This window comes from Anomaloglossus baeobatrachus, chromosome 8 (assembly GCF_048569485.1).
Source record: "Anomaloglossus baeobatrachus isolate aAnoBae1 chromosome 8, aAnoBae1.hap1, whole genome shotgun sequence".
NCBI classification, from domain to species: domain Eukaryota; kingdom Metazoa; phylum Chordata; class Amphibia; order Anura; family Aromobatidae; genus Anomaloglossus; species Anomaloglossus baeobatrachus.
Window position 1 is genome coordinate 68,806,047 of NC_134360.1, and position 19,708 is coordinate 68,825,754.

A 19,708-nucleotide genomic window follows, 5' to 3' on the forward strand; every position below is an offset into this window, starting at 1 on the left:
CATTGCAGATTTTCTATAGCATTTCTGCACTATTTACGCTAGGTTTACTTGTGTTTTTTTTCTCTTTGCTTTTTGAGTGCGTTTTTTTTTTTACATGCGTTTTTCTAATCCGCTTCAGTTTTTGTCTCTTATTGGTATATTATGTTTTCAAAAAAGCGCTTTGTCTTGGAAACTTTACAGAGCTTTGATAAAACTCTATTAAAGCATGTGTTTTTTCTTAATTTCCACTGTGGAAAGTTCTAAGCTTTATCTTTTTTTTTTTTTTTTAACATGCTGACTTTTTTTCATCATTTCATGTATATGGGAAAAATCTGCAAATAAAACATTTATCACACGATAAATCCCCACGTCAGGTCCAGGAGAGCCTGATGATGCGCGCTGCTCCTGGCGTCCCGCCCCGCATGTGGCCAATCATGACTTGCGGCGGTTATCTTTGAATCCTACTTAAACCCGGGCATTTTGCACACAACAACATAACGGCCCCCCGAAGAAGACCACGAAACGTGCGTGTCGGGGCACGTTTTGCTGTGCGGTTACTCAGTATGGGTGAGTGTTACCTGGTTGACATATATAATATTATGGGAATTGACCTGTATTCTGGATAACTTTACATGGTGGCTTATTATGCTTTATGAAAGTTTGCGTTTAGTTGGAACTACTACTGCCATCTATGTGTAATTTGTGGTCTTTATACTAACTAGACTATTTACAGCCTCGCACACTGTGATCTATAATGATGTAACATTAAATCTTTTTCAATTTGTGATCAATATTGACATTTCATGTCTCCAATGATCTGCAAACTGATGCTTGAATTAAATGTATGTAATCTTTGATTACCATCAAGATCTTAGGGTTTATCACTCATCCTATGGGGTTTCCTGTGCAGTAATTTGTCTCTAGGGACTTTATTTACCTGATCTGTATATCAAAATCAATGAATTGCTATATTAATTGTCAAATAATAAACTTTTTTTTCTAGTTTTTTTTAATTTTTTACAATGAGGTCTTTTGACTCTTTTTTAACGGAGTGTTTGTTGGCTCTGACTACTTTAGCCCCCTTTCTCCTTTTCGTGCAGTAAATATTGATTATGGGGTGTAGTCTGTGACATTGTGTATGATTATCGTCCCCTCATCTGTCCTAATCCTTTGCATTTATACATTTACCACATTAGAAATTGACATATTGCAGATTTAAAAAATGCACCGCAGAACAGTTTACTGTTGTGAACATCATCTGTGGTGGTGCTGTTCTGAAGCTCCCTCTGGTGGCCAGGAGTGGTAGTGGAGCTATTCTGAGCTATTGATTCAGACAGGTGTCAGTGTTAATTGAGAATTGGGGAACTCCTATTGCAGACAAGTCTGGTCTATATAGGAGAGCACTTTCAGCCCGGCGGTTGCCGGTTATAATTGTATATTCCCTGTCTCTGTTCCTGGCCTGGAGATTTGTCCTTTCCTGTATACCTGAGCAAGACATCAGCAGATAAGTTTCAGTTTTGCCTTGCTTTTTGGTTTACACCTTTTGGGTGTTTTTTCCTTTGTGTTTTTTTGCTGTGTATCTGTTTTCTTGCAGGTGAAGTTCTGTTTCTCTTGTGTTGTGAGCATGGGGGGTTTCCCCTGTGCTGGCTTTCCTACAAGAAAAGGGATTTTTATCCCAGTCTGGTTTGATTTTGTTTTTTTGTATTTTGTGTTCTTTTGGTATTTTTGTTCTCCCATTGTTAACAGGTGTACATGATATAGTGGGGGTGAGGTCGTATGATCTCAAGGGCCTTTTTGCTACCAGGAGTATGGTATTTTGCTATAGGGATTTTGCACTGACTACAATCCAGTTCTTTCCTTTCCTTTGTATCCACTTAGTTGGGCCTCACCTTTGCTTATTCTGTTTTTCCTGTCTGAATATTGTTTTTCTATACCCCCGTAATCTTTATATGTGGGGGGGCTACCTACTCCTTTGGGGACTGCTCTGAGGCAAGGGAGATTCCTCATTTCATTCTGTGAGGCATAGCTAGTTTCTCAGGCTGTGACGTGGTGTCTAGGTTTTTAGGAACGCTCCACGGCTGCTTCTAGTGTGGTCCGATAGTCAGTGGCTTGTGGTCAGTTTAGACTCCAACTACTCCTGTTTCTTGGTGATTTTTTTTCACCTATGGGAGTTTTTTGTTATCTTCCACTGTTACCGGATCACAACAGTTTACACTGTATTAAAAAGAAAAAAACGCAGTGGACATGAGTTTTTGATAAATCCTATCAACTTTGGAACTGTTAGATGCTGTGGGTTTGTTTTTTTTTTTTTTTTGCATAAAAAATACAGAGCAAATACAGTACTCATCATGGGAACTTCGATTTAAAGTTGGCCACACACGGATGGCTGTCGGCAGAACAATGCCATCTCATTCAGTTTTCCCATGCACAGGAGTGCTTGTTCAGCCGAGTGGTCCTATTTTCTCTATTAGAAAGTCATTGCTGACCCATCGACTAGCAGCTCATCCCCGGGAGAACAGTGTTATCAGCTGTCTGAAATCGGACATGCATGATCAACATCTCTCCTGACTATCACTTGGCTGGTGCCCCCATACACATTAGATTGTGAACTGTTGATATCGATGGCCTTGCCTCTCTGTGTCGATGGCTTTGGCTGTTACACAAAAGGGGGGCGGGGACTTTACTGTATGGGGGCTTTTATTATATTCTAAAGCTGCTCGACAGCAATCTTCCGGTGTTTTCTGCTGAGTCGGCATTGGCACAACGCTTACATCCTAGGAAGTGTAATATTTACACGGGACACTGATTTTGGCGGCAAACTCTTGCATTTACGCCATGAATGTCTTTGACAGGAAAACCCCTTTCACTAAATCATGTACATTATGTCTACATGTAAAAAGGTTCTCAAAGACCAAGATCATGAAATGAAGAATAATGAGATTGATCTCCTAGGGCAGTGATGGCGAACTTATGGCACGCGTGCCAGACTGGGCACGCAGAGCCCTTTGTGCTGGCACGCACGCTGTCGCCACATTCAGCCACTTTGAACTGTCGGTGTGATCGCGCCGGCAGTTCAAAGTGGTGTTTAGCAGAGGAGACATTTCTCCTCCCTCTGACACTCCTGGGCCGCAGGCCTGTTGCCTAGGAGATGGAGGAGCGTCAGTAGGCGGCGCCGGCGTCTTGTGGCCGCGCGGGAACTGAACTGACTGAGGACCCAGCGGCGCGCAGCGGAGGAGCAGTGCTGCAAGGTGGTTTTTTTATTTTTAAACTCTCTGAGGCTGTGCCAAGGTGTGGGGGACAGTACCAGCAAACAAACAGAGCACGGGGCAAACTGGGCATACAGAGCACGGGGCAAACTGGGCATACAGAGCACGGGGCAAACATGTCAGGCTGGGGTACATTTACCAGGATGGGGGGAAACATGCCAGGATGGGGGTACATGAACATGCCAGGATGGGAAAAAATGCCAGGATGGGGAACATTTAGCAGGAAGGGTGACCTTTATCAGGATGAGGTACGTTTACCAGGATAAGGGAACATGCCTGATGAGGTATATTTACCAGGACTGGGTCATTTAACAGCACGGGGGAACATGCCAGGATGGGATACATTTACAATGATGGGGTACATTTACCAAGATGGGGTACATTTACCAGAGTGGAGGACATTTTCCAGGAATGGGGTACATTTACAATGATGGGGTACATTTACCAGGATGGGGCCATGGTGGGGACAAATATACCAGAAAGTAGGAAATATATATCAGGATGGGGGACATGTTTACCAGGAAGTGGCCAGGAAGGGGGACATAACTACACAATGAAGGGGAGGGGAGCAACTCGCACGTCTTTATGGGATTTCAAGATGTTCAGACTTTGAAATGTAGATGTGGATTACAGGTTGACCTCTGATTGCATTCCAGGCTAAACTCTGTCTTATATGCTGCAATTTTTTCAAGAAAGATCAATCCAACTGCTGTGTCTGGAAAGGGCTCAGCTTCAATATGTGCTAAGCACGCATGAGCGTGATGCCCCCTGCTGGACAGAACACTGCAAAGCTAAGGTTACAATCAATTATTTACATAATAGGATTGGTTTGCACTTTGGGAAAAAAAATGGGTTTAGGGCTACAGTTTGGGCACTCGGCCTGTGAAAGGTTCGCCATGACTGTCCTAGGGGGACTGATTCAGCTTGCATAAGGAGATTAAATTTGGAATGCACGTTCCTGATTATCGGCCACTGCAAATGGGCCCTGAATGGTGCCCCATAGATGTGGTTAAACTTTTTTTTTTGTGTGGATTTCCTAATTTTGGAGCCATTTTTTTTGCAGGCTTATTTGGGCATTTTTCTCCTTCACTTGAAGATGACCTTTTAAGAGCAGTCTATGAATGTATCTGGGAAACCTTTTCATGGCCATTACAATGCAGGGAGCTCTTACATTGCATATATACTTATATATATTATTATTTAATTTTTGTGTGGGTGTGTTATATTGCCATTATATGACGATATTGTTTTCTGCAGGCAGCTTTTGAAATACTGAGAAATCCTGAGACTTGAGGACAGGGTTTAGCTTTCTTTTTGTCCAGTGCCTCTTTTTCTGTAAAGCCGGCTTAGTTAGGTCTGTTACCGAATACTACAATTACCGTATACCAAGAGTTAACAGGGCAGTTGTGTGCATATCACAAGCGACGATTATGAAGTGTTATATAATATAATATACTACACTGTGTGCAGAATTATTAGGCAAATGAGTATTTTGATCACATGATACTTTTTATACATGTTGTCCTACTTCACGCTGTATAGGCTGAGAGCCATCTACCAATTAAGTAAATCAGGTGATGTGCATCCCTGTAATGAGGAGGGGTGCGGTGTAATGATATCAACACTCTATATAAGGTGTGCTTAATTATTAGGCAACTTCCATTCCTTTGGCAAAATGGGTCAGAAGAGAGATTTGACGGGCTCTGAAAAGTCCAAGATTGTGAGATATCTTGCAGAAGGATGCCGCAGTCTTGAAATTGCCAAACGTTTGAAGCGTGATCACCGAACAATATAGCGTTTCATGGCAAATAGCCAACAGGGTCGCAAGAAGCGTGTTGGGCAAAAAAGGCGCAAAATAACTGCCCATGAGTTGAGGACAATGAACCGTGAAGCTGCCAAGATGACATTTGCCACCAGTTTGGCCATATTGCAGAGCTGCAACGTTACTGGAGTATCAAAAAGCACAAGGTGTGCCATACTCAGGGACATGGCCAAGGTAAGGAAGGCTGAAAAACCACCACCTTTGAACAAGAAACATAAGATAAAACGTCAAGACTGGGCAAAGAAATATCTTAAGAATGATTTTTCAACGGTTTTATGGACTGATGAAATGAGTGATGGGCCAGATGGATGGGCCAGAGGCTGGATCAGTAAAGTGCAGAGAGCTCCACTCCGACTCAGACGCCAGCAAGGTGGAGGTGGGGTACTGGTATGGGCAGGTATCATCAAAGATGAACTTGTGGGACCTTTTCGGGTTGAGGATGGAGTGAAGCTCAAATCCCAGATCTAAAGCCAGATTCTGGAAGACAACTTCTTCAAGCAGTGGTACAGGAAGAAGTTATCGTTCAAGAAAAACATGATTTTCTTGCAGGACAATGCTCCATCACATGCATCCAACTACTCCACAGCGTGGCTGGCCAGTAAAGGTCTAAAAGATGAAAAAATGACATGGCCCCCTTGTTCACCTGATCTGAACCCCATAGAGAACCAGTGGTCCCTCATAAAATGTAAGATCTACAGGGAGGGAAAACAGTACACCTCTCGGAACAGTGTCTGGAGGCTGTGGTGGCTGCTGCATGCAATGTGGATCGAAAAAGATCAAGCAACTGACAGAATCTATGGATGGTAGGCAGTTGGTGTCATCATAAAGAAAGGTGGCTATATTGGTCAATAATTTTTGGGGGTTTTGTTTTTGCATGTCAGAAATGTTTTTCTATAATATGTAATATGTAAGATCTTTACATGCCGTAAATAAAGTTAACCAAAAATAAATTGGCATAATGAAAATTGGGCAAAAATGTACCTTACCCCCAACCAGAAGCCTAACATTTACACTACAGTTTAAAAGTTTAGGGTCACTTAGATATTTCCTTATTTTTGAAATAACAGCACATTTTTTTTTCGATGAAGCTAACATTAAATTAAACGGAAATACACTCTATACATTGTTAATGTGGTAAATGACTATTCTAGCTTAATACGTCTGTTTTTTTTAATGAAATATCTACATAGGTGTATAGAGGCACATTTCTGACAACCCACCACTCCAGTGTTCTAATGGTACATTGTGTTTGCTACTGTGTTAGAAGGCTAATAGTGGTTTAGAAATCCCTTGAAAACCCTTGTGCAAGTATATTAGCACAGCTGAAAACAGTTTTGCTGATTAGAGAAGCTATAAAACTGACCTTCCGTTGAGCTAGTTAAGAATCTGGAGCATTACATTTGTTGGTTCCATTAAACTCTCAAAATGGCCAGAAAAAGAGAACTTTCGTGTGAAACTCGACAGTCTATTCTTGTTCTTAGAAATGAATGATATTCCATGCGAGAAATTGGCAAGAAACAGAAGAATCCCTACAACGGTGTGTACTACTCCTGGTAGAGGAGAGCACAAACAGGCTCTAACCAGAGTAGAAAGGGAAGTGGGAGGTCGCGCTGCACAACTGAGCTACAAGACCAGTACATTAAAGTCTCTAGTTTGAGAAATCGATGCCTCACAGGTTCTCAACTGGCAGCTTCATTTAAATAGCACCCGCAAAATGCCAGTGTCAGTGAAGAAACTATTTCGGGATGCTAGCCTTCAGGGCAGAGTGGCAAAGAAAAGCCATATGAGACTGGCTAATAGAAGGAAAATATTAATATGGGCAAAAGAACACAGGCATTGGACAGAGGAAGATTGGAAAAAAGTGTTATGGACAGACGAATCGAAGTGTTTGGTGTTTGGATTACACAGAAGAACGTTTGTGAGACGCAGAACTACTGAAAAGATGCTGGAAGAGTGCCTGGCGCCATCTGTCAAGCATGGTGGAGGTAATGTGATTGTCTGGGATTGCTTTGGTGCTGGTAAAGTGGGAGTTTTGTACAAGGTAAAAGGGATTTTGAATAAGGAAGGCTATCCCTCCATTTTGCAACACCATGCCGTACCCTGTGGACAGCGCTTGATTGGAGTCAGTTTCATCTTACAACAGGGCAATGACCCAAAGCACACCTCCAAATTATGCATGAACTATTTAGGGAAGAAGCAGGAGCTGGAATTCTATCTGTAATAGAGTGGCCAGCCCAGTCACCAGATCTCAACCCTATAGGGCTGTTGTGGGAGCAGCTTGACTGTATGGTGCAAAAAGTGCCCATCAAGCCAATCCAACTTGTGGGAGGGGGAAGCATGGGGTGGAATATCTCCAGATTACCTCCGCAAACTAACAGCTAGAATGCCAAAGGTCTGCAAAGCTGGAATTGCTGCAAAGGAGCATTCTGTGCCGAAAGCAAAGTCTGAAAAAGAAAATTTATTATTTCAAGTAAAAATCATTATTTCTAACCTCGTCACTGTCTGGACGATATTTTCTATTCATTATGCAACTCATTTGATAAAAGTATGATTTTTCATGGAAAAGACAAAAAATTGTCTGGGTGACCCCAAACTTTTCAACTGTAGTGTATCTCAAGTGGAATATTGTTTTTTCACCAAAAGAATTTGACAGGAAAATTTTATTATTTATCAATCAAGGTAACCGGAGACATCTGCTCTTGTTGAAGATTTTATTCTCCTGTATGAGGAGACAACTCAAACTCCCCTGTCAGGAGCAATATGCAATAGTGTATACTCCACCCAGGATTAAATCTGCAAATATAGCCATATATTCAAAATAGAAGCTGCAAAAAAGAATAAAATCACGTATCATATTAGGGCGCTTTCACAGTTGCGTTCAGCGCAATCCGCCGCTATGGAGAATAGCGCAGTCCGTTAACGCACTGTGCTATTCTCCATAGACTTGTATTGACGATGCACTGTAACGCGTCTGCGTTGCATCCACTGGACGACGCTGTCGTTATTTTGACGCAGCGTCGGGCGGAGGGAACGCTACATGTAGCGTTTTTTGGGTCGTTAAAATAACGCACCTTGAGTGATTCCGTTAGAATCTGCAATACACTAAGCGGCGGAATTCGCTGACGGATTCCATCACGTTCTACTGCGCATGCTCAGCATGGCCAGCAGAACGATCTAAATCGTTTAAAATCACTCATGGTCTCTCACCCCCTCTCTCATACTCAACGATCACCGGTACGGCGCTGCACAGCTGTCACACTGCTCTGGCGGCTTCTCCTTGTTTTGAAAATGCCAGCCACTCATTATTTCATCACATATTCCCTGCTTCCCCCACCCACTGGCACCTATGATTGGGTGCAGTCAGACACGCCCACACGATGAGTGACAGCTGTCTCACTGCAACCAATCACAGCCGCCGGTAGGTGAGTCTATATTGGGGAATACAATAAATAAATAATTAAAAAAAAAAAACGGCGTGTGGTCCCCCCCCAATTTTGATACCAGCCAAGATAAAGCCACACGGCTGAAGATTGGTATTCTCAGGATGGGGAGCCCCACGTTATGGGGAGCCCCCCAGCCTAAAAATATCAGCCAGTAGCCACCTGAAATTGCCGCATCCATTAGATGTGACAGTCCTGGGACTCTACCCGGCTCATCCCGAATTGCCCTGGTGCGGTGGCAGTTGGGGTAATAAGGAGATAATGGCAGCCCATAGCTGCCACTAAGTCCTAGGTTAATCATGGCAGGCGTCTATGAGACACATTCCATGATTAACCTGTAAGTGAAAGTAAATAAACACATATACACCCGAAAAAATACTTTATTTTGAATAAAAGACAAAAAAACACCCTCTTTCACCACTTTATTAAAATCCCCAAATACCCCTCCAGGTCTGGCGTAATCCACGAGGTCCCATAACGCATCCAGATCTGCTATATGAAGCTGACAGGAGCGGCCGTAGAACAGCTCCAGGCAGCAAATGAAGGGAGTCGCGCTGTCAGCGGGGACATCACTGAGGGTGTGTGTGTGTGTGTGTGTGTGTGTGTGTGTGTGTGGTGATGATGGGTGCAGTAGTGCCTGCGTGTGCGGTGATGGGGTCTCTTTCCCTCTCTTTCCCTCTCTTTCCCCCTCTTTCCCCCTCTTTCCCCCTCTTTCCCCCTCTTTCCCCCTCTTTCCCCCTCTTTCCCCCTCTTTCCCCCTCTTTCCCCCTCTTTCCCCCTCTTTCCCCCTCTTTCCCCCTCTTTCCCCCTCTTTCCCCCTCTTTCCCCCTCTTTCCCCCTCTTTCCCCCTCTTTCCCCCTCTTTCCCCCTCTTTCCCCCTCTTTCCCCCTCTTTCCCCCTCTTTCCCCCTCTTTCCCCCTCTTTCCCCCTCTTTCCCCCTCTTTCCCCCTCTTTCCCCCTCTTTCCCTCTCCATAAAGCAGTAGATCCAAAATAATGAATACAGAGTATTAAAATTCCTATATCACTACTTCTAATATGTAGCTATTAAAAATTCATATAACAAAAGTAATTAGGCTACCTTCTTAAAAGGGTTAATTTAAGTATCTTACTACATACAGAGGCAGAATGCCAGTGGATACTAAGAAGAAGCTGTGACAAATCTCATGTGGAACTGTCCATGACTATGAAGGTACTGGATCTCATGCACCCTGTATGACTGACAGGTTGATTGAGGACCTCTGATGTATAGCCTCGGATACACGGCGGAACTTCTGATGCAGGAGAGTCACAAGCTAGCCATTGCACACATAGTATACCAGGTGCGGAAGACTATAGCATCTTATTGGAAAATAACCCACCTCCGGGTATTAGCGAACTGATTGCTAATATTATTACCGCTCTCAGATTAGAGAAATGTGTGTATCAGGAAAGGAAGGCGTAGCAGAAATGTTTCGGGCCCCCTGGCTTGACACCCTGAACCTGGCACCAGCGACTGATGTGGGCTATCTCTTTGTTAGCTGGTCTATCCTAAGTAGCATATACTTTTTAGAGGGGTGTGATATACGCATTCCAGTGGTTTCTAAGGGACGAGGGATAAAAAAAATATTATCTTGACCTAGCCTAAATGTTTGATGGGATTGGGATATAACATTTGCTGATGGAATATGTTTTATGCCTTGGCGAAAACGAAAGTGAATATTTGTTGTGATCAATGACTCATCTTGGTTGGTGGGGGGGGGGGAGGGGATGGGGAGGAAAGGGAGCTGTTTTGATTATTTCCCTATTTGTTTTTTTCTGTATATGCAAAAATTGGTCTCATAAAAAAACTTATCTGATTTAAAAACAGCAATTGCAATCCTGTCACAGCTGCTACTTTTTTTTTTATCTCTTCTTCCTGCTGCTCCATAAAACACAGGAATCCATCTTAAGGTCCTCAGTAAAGTAACATCAGACGAACTTGCCGTTATTGACAAGTCTAATGTGTACAGGGGCCTCCATTAATTCTCCCTGATAAATGATGTTTGGGAAAATAAGGATCTCACCTCTTTGATTTTGCTCTAAGGAAGATAAGCCGCTGCCAGAAGAGTCTTGGCAGCAGCTTTCTCACAGATCATACAGCCGAGTGCGCCTGTATGTGGACAAGTCAGGAGAGATGTCTACTATGCAAATAAGGCCCCTTTCACATTGCGTTTTTCCCTACGTTCGCTGGTCCCGTCGGGGCATCTGTCCGATACCCCCCCCCCCGCCCCCCTTCCCCGCAAGACATGTTTCAGACGCATGTGCTGACGTGGCCGTTGAATATAATGGTGCAGACGGATTCAGCATCTGCTCTGTCTTCTGTCTTGCAACATTTTTGCACATATACGTGTCCACCTGCAGAAAACGTATATGTGCACAAATGGTGCAAGACAGAGCACACACTGACTCAGTTTGCTCTATTATAGTCAATGGCCACGTCGGCGCATGTGTCCGAAACACGTTTTGTGGGTGAGAAGGGGGTTTGGACGAATGCCCCGACGGGACCAGCAAACGTAGGGAAAATGCAATGTGGAAGTAGCCTAACCGGCCAAACGATTGTTTGACTGCAGTCTACGTATTGTGTATGAGGCCCCTTAGATCTCTTTTTACATAACTGGAATGCGCTAAGCTTGTGTTCATTTCTGGGGACTTTCTCCAGAATGTTGCGTCGTCTTTCACCTTCAGGGTTCCATTCATTTTATGCCTCTTCTGGTCATTAGGTGTTATGATGGGCTTGATTGAGTCAGGATACTTTTGGTGTTTTGCTGTTTTTAGATATTTCTCAAATGATTTTTACAATGCAGAAGTGAAGTCACCCATCATTTGTTTCCTTTTGCGTTATGGTCCAGTTTTCACATCTTAGTCTAGACAGTTTGCGTTTTGTAAGATCTTTCTTCATAAATGCTGGTACTCTAAGCACGCGTATACATGAAGGCTACGTTCCCACAATCAGTATCTGTTGAGTTTTTGATGCACCATCTCCACACCTTAGTTTACTTATGTTTTTCATTGTGTCTTATCTAATGTTTTATTCCGTGTTGGTTACTTGTCGTCCAGTTTTTTTTCTTTTTTTGCATCTGATTCATTTATTTATTTTTTTTTTTTACCCAAATTTACTTCAGACGCCCCTCCCCCCCGAAGTGTTTTATGGATGCCTTTAAAATTTTGCTCAAATTTACAACATTTGAGCACGGGGGGAACACTATTCTCCTTAAGGAGACTTTGAATATTTCCCAGAGGGGCGTGGCAGCTATAAGTCCCCTAGCTTGCAAATTGTCTCTCCAGTAAAGGAGACAAAATCTAGCACGGCGCCACCTATTGTAAGTAGCGATCCTAAAAGTCACAAGTGGATTTTTAACAATCCTTTGCAATATGACTCAGGATATATAAGCCAGATCAGAATCCCAATTTTCAGACACGGTGTTTCGGGGTGCTTGCCCCTCGTCAGTGCAAAGTATGGGGTGTCTGATCTGGCTCATGAGAAAGCTATGTGGGGACCACGGGGGAACACTATTCTCCTTAAGGAGACTTTGCAAGCCAGTCTGGCTGCCAAGTAAGGGGACTTATAGCTGCCATGCCCCTCTGGGAAATATTCAAATTGTCTCTCCAATAAAGGAGACAAACTCTAGCGCAGCGCCACCTATTGGAAGTAGCGATCCTACAACATATCAACATTTGAGCAACATTTCAGCAGAAAATGCAACTTTTTGCTTTAAAAAATGCTACTGGAGAATCGAGCCCCAATTGCACTTATTAAAGTGAATATACAGGTGGTGCAGTAGAGAAATGCAGCCGTCCGGTCCCCATCCTGGGGTGTATTTTGGTGTAGCTAGTTACTTTTCACTATTCCTGTATGATAGCAGTATACGATGTGACTGGGTTTGGGCACTGGTATTGTGGATGCTCCAGTGGCTTTTACTCTTGTGTTTATGTAGCTATAATATAAACCATGAGCATTTTATTCCCGGAGATTTATTGCAGGCACTCATCTATCCATTAGGATTCTGTCCAGAGTAAACTATCGCTCAACCATTGTCATTTACCTGATGCACCCCTGGTCTCAGGAGACAGAATGTTTTTGCCAAAAAATGTATGAAACGGAACAGAAAATGGCCACTTCAGCTGTTTATAGATATGCGTACATCTGCCCTTCAGAGACAACATTGACCTTCAGTGGATTGTCTGTCTTCTTTTGTAGGGCGCACCATGGCTCCCTTCCTGCGGATCGGCTTTAACGCCTTTGAATTGGGACCTATGCCAGGTCAGTCTGAACAATGCCAGCCATTCTGTGCCGTGAAGGTAAAGGAATCCCTCACTACAGGTAAGAGGAGAAGAGACTTGTGTCTCCCATGTTTTAACACCTTCCATGCCAGACTGTCAATTATTAATGATGCCAGGCTGCTTGTGGGTTCCCAGGACTATTTGTTTTTTATTTATTTTTTTTTTCCCCAAAACTTTTAGGTTCAGGCTAGTGTTGAGCAAGTAGTTGACTATTCTTTCTCGCTATGCTGTTAGTGAGTACTGTCCACTACTCGCATATTTGTTACGAGTAGCAGGCACAATGTAAGTCAATGGGAAATATTAGCTAAGTAGCGAGTAACCTGAAAGCCGTACTTTTCACGTGAGTAGCGACTAGTACGGCTTTCGGGTTACTCGCTACTTAGTGAATAATTACCATTAACATACATTGCGCCTGCTACTCGTACCAAATATGAAAGTAGCCGACATTACTCGCATAGAGAGTACGAACAGTTAACTACTCGCTCAACACTAGTCCAGGCGTCATGCTAGGCGCTGTGATTTATCAGCTCGCGCTTGGCAGGTGTTCCTTAATAAAGGAACCAAAGTGTCAGGACTGATGCAGAGCACCTCTTTTCCTCCTAAGGAGCAGTAATCCAGGGATGAATGATATTAGATACCAAGTATTCAACTTGAAAGTTTTATGTATGAGGGACTGCTGATAAGTCTTTGGCTTTACCCAGAAAGAAACGAGATGGGATGGTGAAACTTTACGTTTATTCCACATACTCTCCACTGATGACAAAACACTTCTTACATCGGTATTCCAAGTTCTGTAAGCCTAGCAAAAAGAAGGACTTTGGTTGTGCCTCAAACCAGGCATCCGTAGCAGCCATGGCATCAGAAATGGTGTGAAATTTGCTACCCTTGAGGTGTTTGTTCAGGTCTGGAAACAGATGATAGTCGGAGGGAGCTAGATCTGGTGAATAAGGTGGGTGGTCAACCAGCTGGAAGCCCAGCTCTGCCAGTTTTGCCGTGGTCGCTTGTGCAGTGTGAGCGGAGGCGTTGTCTTGCAGGAACAAGATTCCTTTGGACAGCTTGCCACACTTTTTGGCCTTCAGAGCTGCCTTCAATTGGTCCTAAGGTTCAATGTAATACCTTGCATTGATGGTGGAACCCTTTTGAAGGTAGTCCACTAGCAGCACGCCCTCCTTATCCCAGAACACAGACGCCATCACCTTAGTGGCTGATTTTTGCACCCTGAACTTCTTTGGACGAGGAGAACCACTGTGCTTCCACTCTTTTAACTGCTCCTTTTTTCAGGGTCATAGAAATCCAGGTCTCATCCATAGTGACCAGTTGATCCAGGAAATTCTTATCAGTCTGGAAACGCTGACAAATGGACCAGGAAGTTTTCTCTTTCATGCTTGTCTGATCTGTTGTCAAACATTTGGAGACCCACTTTGCAGATAGCATCCTCATGTCCAAATGTTCATGGATAACGACACAAACACGTTCTCGGGAAATCCCCATGATGTCTGCTATTGCTTTAGCTGAAATTCGTGGATTCTCCAGTATGAGGTTGTGCACAGCATTGACGATCTCCGGAACAACAACCACTCTCGGTCGTTCAGGATGTTCCTCATCATTGGAGCTGAAGTGGCCCGTTTTAAATTTGGCAACCCAGCTCTTAACTGGGCAATAGAAAGGGCATTGATCCCCCAATGTCTGCGACAGATCACCATGAATATCCTGCGTGGACTTTCTTTGCAGAAACAATAATTTTATCACTTCACTGCTCTCAGTTGCTGTGAATATCCCATTAGACTCTGCCATTTTGTTTTCCCGCGTGCGTAGAACACTGTTGCCATTGGCAACATTCGTTCACATAAAAACAAAAAAAGATCACAAAGTCAAAGACTTATCAGCCTCTCCTATAGCGTAATATATATACACACCAGGATGCATGCAAGAATGTGAAAACGCCAGAATGGTGTAAGGAAGCGGCCTACTTGGTTAAAAGAGGTTGTCCACTACTTTTAAACTGGCCTATGCTCTGATGATCATGTGCACAGTTTTGGTAGTGCGCATATACGGTATTAACAGAACACACAGTGCTTGATTCTTCTATAGCGGTAACTGATTTATTTGTTATAGAAAGTAAAAACAAATATTACAATAAAATAGAAAGTATAAGTGCTAAAATAAACATTTTTTTACTTTGATCAAAAGACTTCACTTTCGGTAGTGGACAGTATTCATCACAGACATTCTGATTGCTCTTTCATTAAGTAGCAGAGTACATGAGATCTGCAGTGCAGACACTTTTCTATCACAGCCAGCAATGCACTTTTCCCACTTTTTAGGATCTGACAAGGCTGAATCGCCTTCGCTCTCCATTCCTCATCAAGGAGCCGTTGGCACCCATGACACTTACCATTTCACCAGTTGTCTTTTCATGGACTACTTTTAGTAACTATCAACCACTATATACCAGAAATCCTCTGCAACTTTTGGAGAAGCCCTGGCCCAATTGTCTGGCAGTTGTCAAAGTTGCTTTGAACCTTCTATTTGTCCATTTTTTTTTTTCTTGCTTCCAAAACATTGATTTGACAAACTGACTCGCTCCAAAATATATTCCACCCTTTGACATATGCCCTTACCATATGATGATCAGTCTCCACCTCACCTGTCAGTGATTTTAATGTGGTGACTGATCGGTGTACTTGTGCCGCCCCCGTGCCAGCAGCCAGCGCTGCTCGGATCCGGGGCCTACGGTACGGCTCGAGGGGGGCGCCCGGACCCGGGGGTCACGCGGACACTCTGAATAAAAAGGTGGACGTATTTATACGGGATTGTTTATGGAATGTTCGTGACGCCACCCACAGTGTATGGTGAAGTGGGACACCACTGCTGCTGTTGTGGGGAACACCGGGGGGAGATGTAATGGTAGCTGGATGTTAACCCCTCCATGGGTAGGGGTGGTTGCCCTGGGGCCCAATGTCTCTGTGCAGGGTATGACGTTGACATGGGCTTGCACGCCCAGATAGACCGGGGGAGAGTGGTTTACTCTTGCTGGAAGAAATCACACGAGTCTTTTGGTAAACAAAGGTGTTGGTGGCCGGCCGCTGCGGCCGGTTGTACTCTGGTCCCCCACCCTGGCTGGTGGTCGCCGATCCTTTCCTCTGCACTAGTGTTGTGTGTTCAGACTTCCCAATATGGAACACAGGAGTCCTCTCCCGGCTTGTGTGCCTGAGGAGCCGTGCCCGTGTGACGCTGACCCGTGGGATCTACAGGCCCTGGCGGTGGCCCTATCCCTCTCGTTGGGTGGTTGTCTACTTTTCGGGACTTAGGTTGGGACAGGACCTATAATCCTGCCGTCAATCGGTTAATTAGCTAGGCCGCTGTCTTCGGTCCTGGCTTCAGGGTCCGAGTACCCCCCTCTGTGCACAGTTTCCGGTCGGGTCTCCGGTGTCGGTACCGGTGGGCTCCAACCCTTCTCCTGTCCTTCTCGGATCTGCCGAGCTGTCTTCCCGTTTCCTGCTGCTGGAGACCACCGTCTGCCACCTAGCCAAGGCACCAGGGCTCCGACCCTGGCACCGCTCAACTTGAACTTCCTCTGCTGGAGCTACACCTAGGTCCAGCCCACACTCCTCTCCACTGGAACTCCAAACTAAAACTGTTTGTTTTCCCGCCACGGGCTAACTAGAACCCAAGGTAGGGGTTCCCAACCGCCTGGTCCTGCCCACTGGTGTGCCTGTCTTGCCCTACAGGGGGGTGACTAGGGTTTCAGGTCGGCTGTGTGTTACCTGGGTGAGGGACAGTGTTGTGCGGGGGCCTATATGTGACTACCTGGTTTTGCCAGGGCGTCATTCTGACACCTATTTGATCAGAGTCCATTGTGTTGGCTTTGTTGCCTTTTTAGAATATGTTTAATTTTATTTTTTGTTTTCCTGTGCATGTGAGGTAACTGTTCAAGGGATGGTCTAATGTTTGTTCAGTTACAGTGGTTATAGCCTTCCCCTGTGTTGGCTCGTACGTTTGCACAGTGCTTGTAATATGAAGACTATGGAGTAAATCTCAGCTGTAGAGTATGAAAAATGAGATATGGCCACTGCTTCATATTTGATGCCTGGACAAAAGCATTATGTCACATGGAGTTACAAGAGCTACTGACTCCACCCACAGTGTGTGGTGAAGTACAGCACCACCGCTGCTCCTGTGGGACACCCGGGGCGATGGGATGGCAGCTGGTTGTTGACCCCTCCGTGGGTAGGGATGGTTGCCCCGGGACCCGGTGACTTTGTGCAAGGGACGGTGATGGCAGGGGCCAGCGCGCCTGGTTAGACCAGGGAGTTTCAGCTTACTCACGGTTAAAGAAATCAGACAAGTCCAGTACTTAACCAAGGTGCTGGTGGCCGGCCGCCGCGTCCGGGTGTAGGCTGATCCCCCCCCCCCCCCCCACCTGGGCTGGTGGTCTGTGTTACTTTCCTCTGCACTGTGTTGTGTAGTGTTGGACTTCCCGGTATGGAACACAGGAATCCCCTCCCGGTACTATTGTTGGAAGTCGTGCCCGCTGACGCTGACCCGTGGGATCTCAATGGGTGTTTGCGGATACCCTATTTCCCTCGGCGGGTGGTTGTCTGCTTTTGGGACTTTGGTTGGGACAGGACCTATAATCCTGCCCTCAATTGGTTAATTAGCTAGGCTGTTGGTTCCGGTCCTGGCTTCAGGGTCCAAGTACCCCCTCTGTGCACGGTTTCCGGGTCTGTTCTCTGGTGTCGGTACCGGTGGGCTCCAACCCTGCCCCGGTCCACCTCGAATCTCCGGCAGCCGTCTTCCAGTCTCCTGCTAGACACTGACCACCGTCTGCCACCTAGCCAATGCACCAGGGCTCCATCCCCGGCACCTCTGCTATCACTAAGACCTTCACCTTCCTCCACTCCACTAGAGCTTGAGCTCTACACTTGAACTCCAAACGTCAACTGACTCTTTTCCCGCCCCGGGCTCTCCAGACCACTAGGTGGGCGTTCTCCATCTGCTTGGTCCCGCCCACTGGTGTGCTTGTCTTTCTTTGAGGGAGGGGTGACTAGGGTTTCAGGTCGGCTGTATGTAACCCTGTGAGGGATGGTGTTATGCGGGGGCCTAAGTGTGTGTGTGAGACTACATGGTTTTGCCAGGGCGTCACAAGACCGCAGCTGCCTGTGCCCACGATCAGGGTTCGGACCGCTGCGGACTTCTGTTCTGTTCTCCTTGCAGAGAACACTCACGGCTCTTAAAGCTGTGCCGTATGTCTGTTTACACTGGAGGAAAGAAGCACAGTGGGCATGACATGTCTATAAATCCCATCCACTGTTTCTCCAAAATGCAACAAACCCTGATTGTGTGCACCCACCTAAGAGTGGGTGCAGGAGTGGGGACTTCAACAGGTAATGGTCACTTTGTTATTTTACACTTTTGCCCCAATTTTGTCGGATCAGTTAATCAATTTGGCGTTGTGTCCCTTATTTTACAGAGCGAGGAAAGACACTTGTCCAGAAGAAACCCACCATGTATCCGGACTGGAAGTCTACATTTGATGCTCACATCTTCGAGGGTCGGGTGATTCAGATTGTGCTTATGAAGGCAGCTGAGGAGCCCCTCTCTGAAGCCACAGTTGGGGTGTCTCTGCTTGCCGAGCGCTGCAAGAAAGGAAATGGAAAATCAGAGTTCTGGGTATGTAAAGATAACGCAGCCGAGTAATGACCTTGTTCCATTGGTAAGATTGTAGTCTGAACCTTCCATCTTTTCGCAGTTGGACCTGCAGCCCCAGGGCAAAGTGCTGATGTCAGTGCAGTATTTTCTTGAGGACATGGGTACGTCATCCTAAGGTCACTTTATAAGAATGTGTGGTGTTTGTGGAGCAGAGCGTCCATGTGTGATGAGCTGCGCTGTGGTTTGTGTCTCCTGTGAGCGCTCTCCCAGCAGACAACCTCACACCTCGCATTTGGCTCTGCGATTAGTGTGAAGTGGATGGAGGACGCCGCACGCTCTGGAGTAACTCTTTTATAGCTGGACTGGTGCCGTGCACAATATATACTGTATCATTGCTGTTCAGAAAGGCTGAACCCAAAATGTTTTCTTGGGATTGAATGGAAATTCATTAGACTGGACAAGTAAAGGGTTAAATAAGAGGCTATTTCCCTATATAGAGGCTGGGATGTATAGAAAAGTGAAAGATAAATGGACAATAGCAGCGCTGCTTTTATAGCAAGGATCCTATATGGATCCATCTGCGAAACGCGTGTTCCTAGGGCGCCGGCAGGAATGGCAGGCCTGTTTCCTGACGCCCTGACATTAGTATATGGCATTGGTAGTAAATACTGGAGATAAATATAGAGCCTGTGCATCCTTTACTTCTGTATTTTCTTTTTGCATTTCCCTTAATACTCGCTCGTCTCCCTCCCTTTCGAAGCGTTGCCTCCTCCCTCCGTTGCACAGAGCAGGTCCTCAGTCCGTGTGCTGTAAATGCTGAGTACAGTCCTAGGACAGCTCTGCTGGAGTTTTCATACAGGGTACCATGTCTGTGCATCGGAGGGGTCAGTATGCCGCCTGCCTGCATGTTACCATTGTGCAGCACACACTGTCTGCCAGACACTGAGGATACGATAGCAGAGTGTTCGCGCTTGTGTTGCCTGGTTATGATGCATTTTGACACCATTTTCTAAGATGATTTATTACTTCTGACTTTTTTTTTCATCATTTATTTTATTTTTTCACCTTTTTTTGGTATTTTGCTACAGCGCAACTGCAGACAAGCACTATAAATTCAGGAGGGTCTGCCTTTTTCTAGGGTTATGGCTGGGATTATTTGTCACCGGTTCGGCCAGAGGTGGTTGGACTAAGGGATATACTCAGGGCCGGCTCCAGGTTTTTGTGGGCCCCGGGCGGAAGAGTCCCAGTG

The 19,708-nt window shown here is 45.3% G+C and overlaps 1 protein-coding gene across 2 annotated transcripts in view; it reads left to right on the forward strand.

The window, feature by feature from the left end:
- PRKCD (protein kinase C delta) overlaps window positions 1-19,708 on the forward strand; it is a 110,811-nt gene that overhangs the window by 63,888 nt on the left and 27,215 nt on the right. For both annotated transcript variants that reach the window (XM_075321768.1, XM_075321769.1), the window contains exons 2-4: window positions 12,725-12,847; window positions 18,281-18,480; window positions 18,560-18,620. In XM_075321768.1, the coding sequence (XP_075177883.1) occupies window positions 12,733-12,847; window positions 18,281-18,480; window positions 18,560-18,620 (376 nt within the window). In that variant the 5' untranslated portion in view covers window positions 12,725-12,732. The remainder of the gene's footprint in view (window positions 1-12,724; window positions 12,848-18,280; window positions 18,481-18,559; window positions 18,621-19,708) is intronic.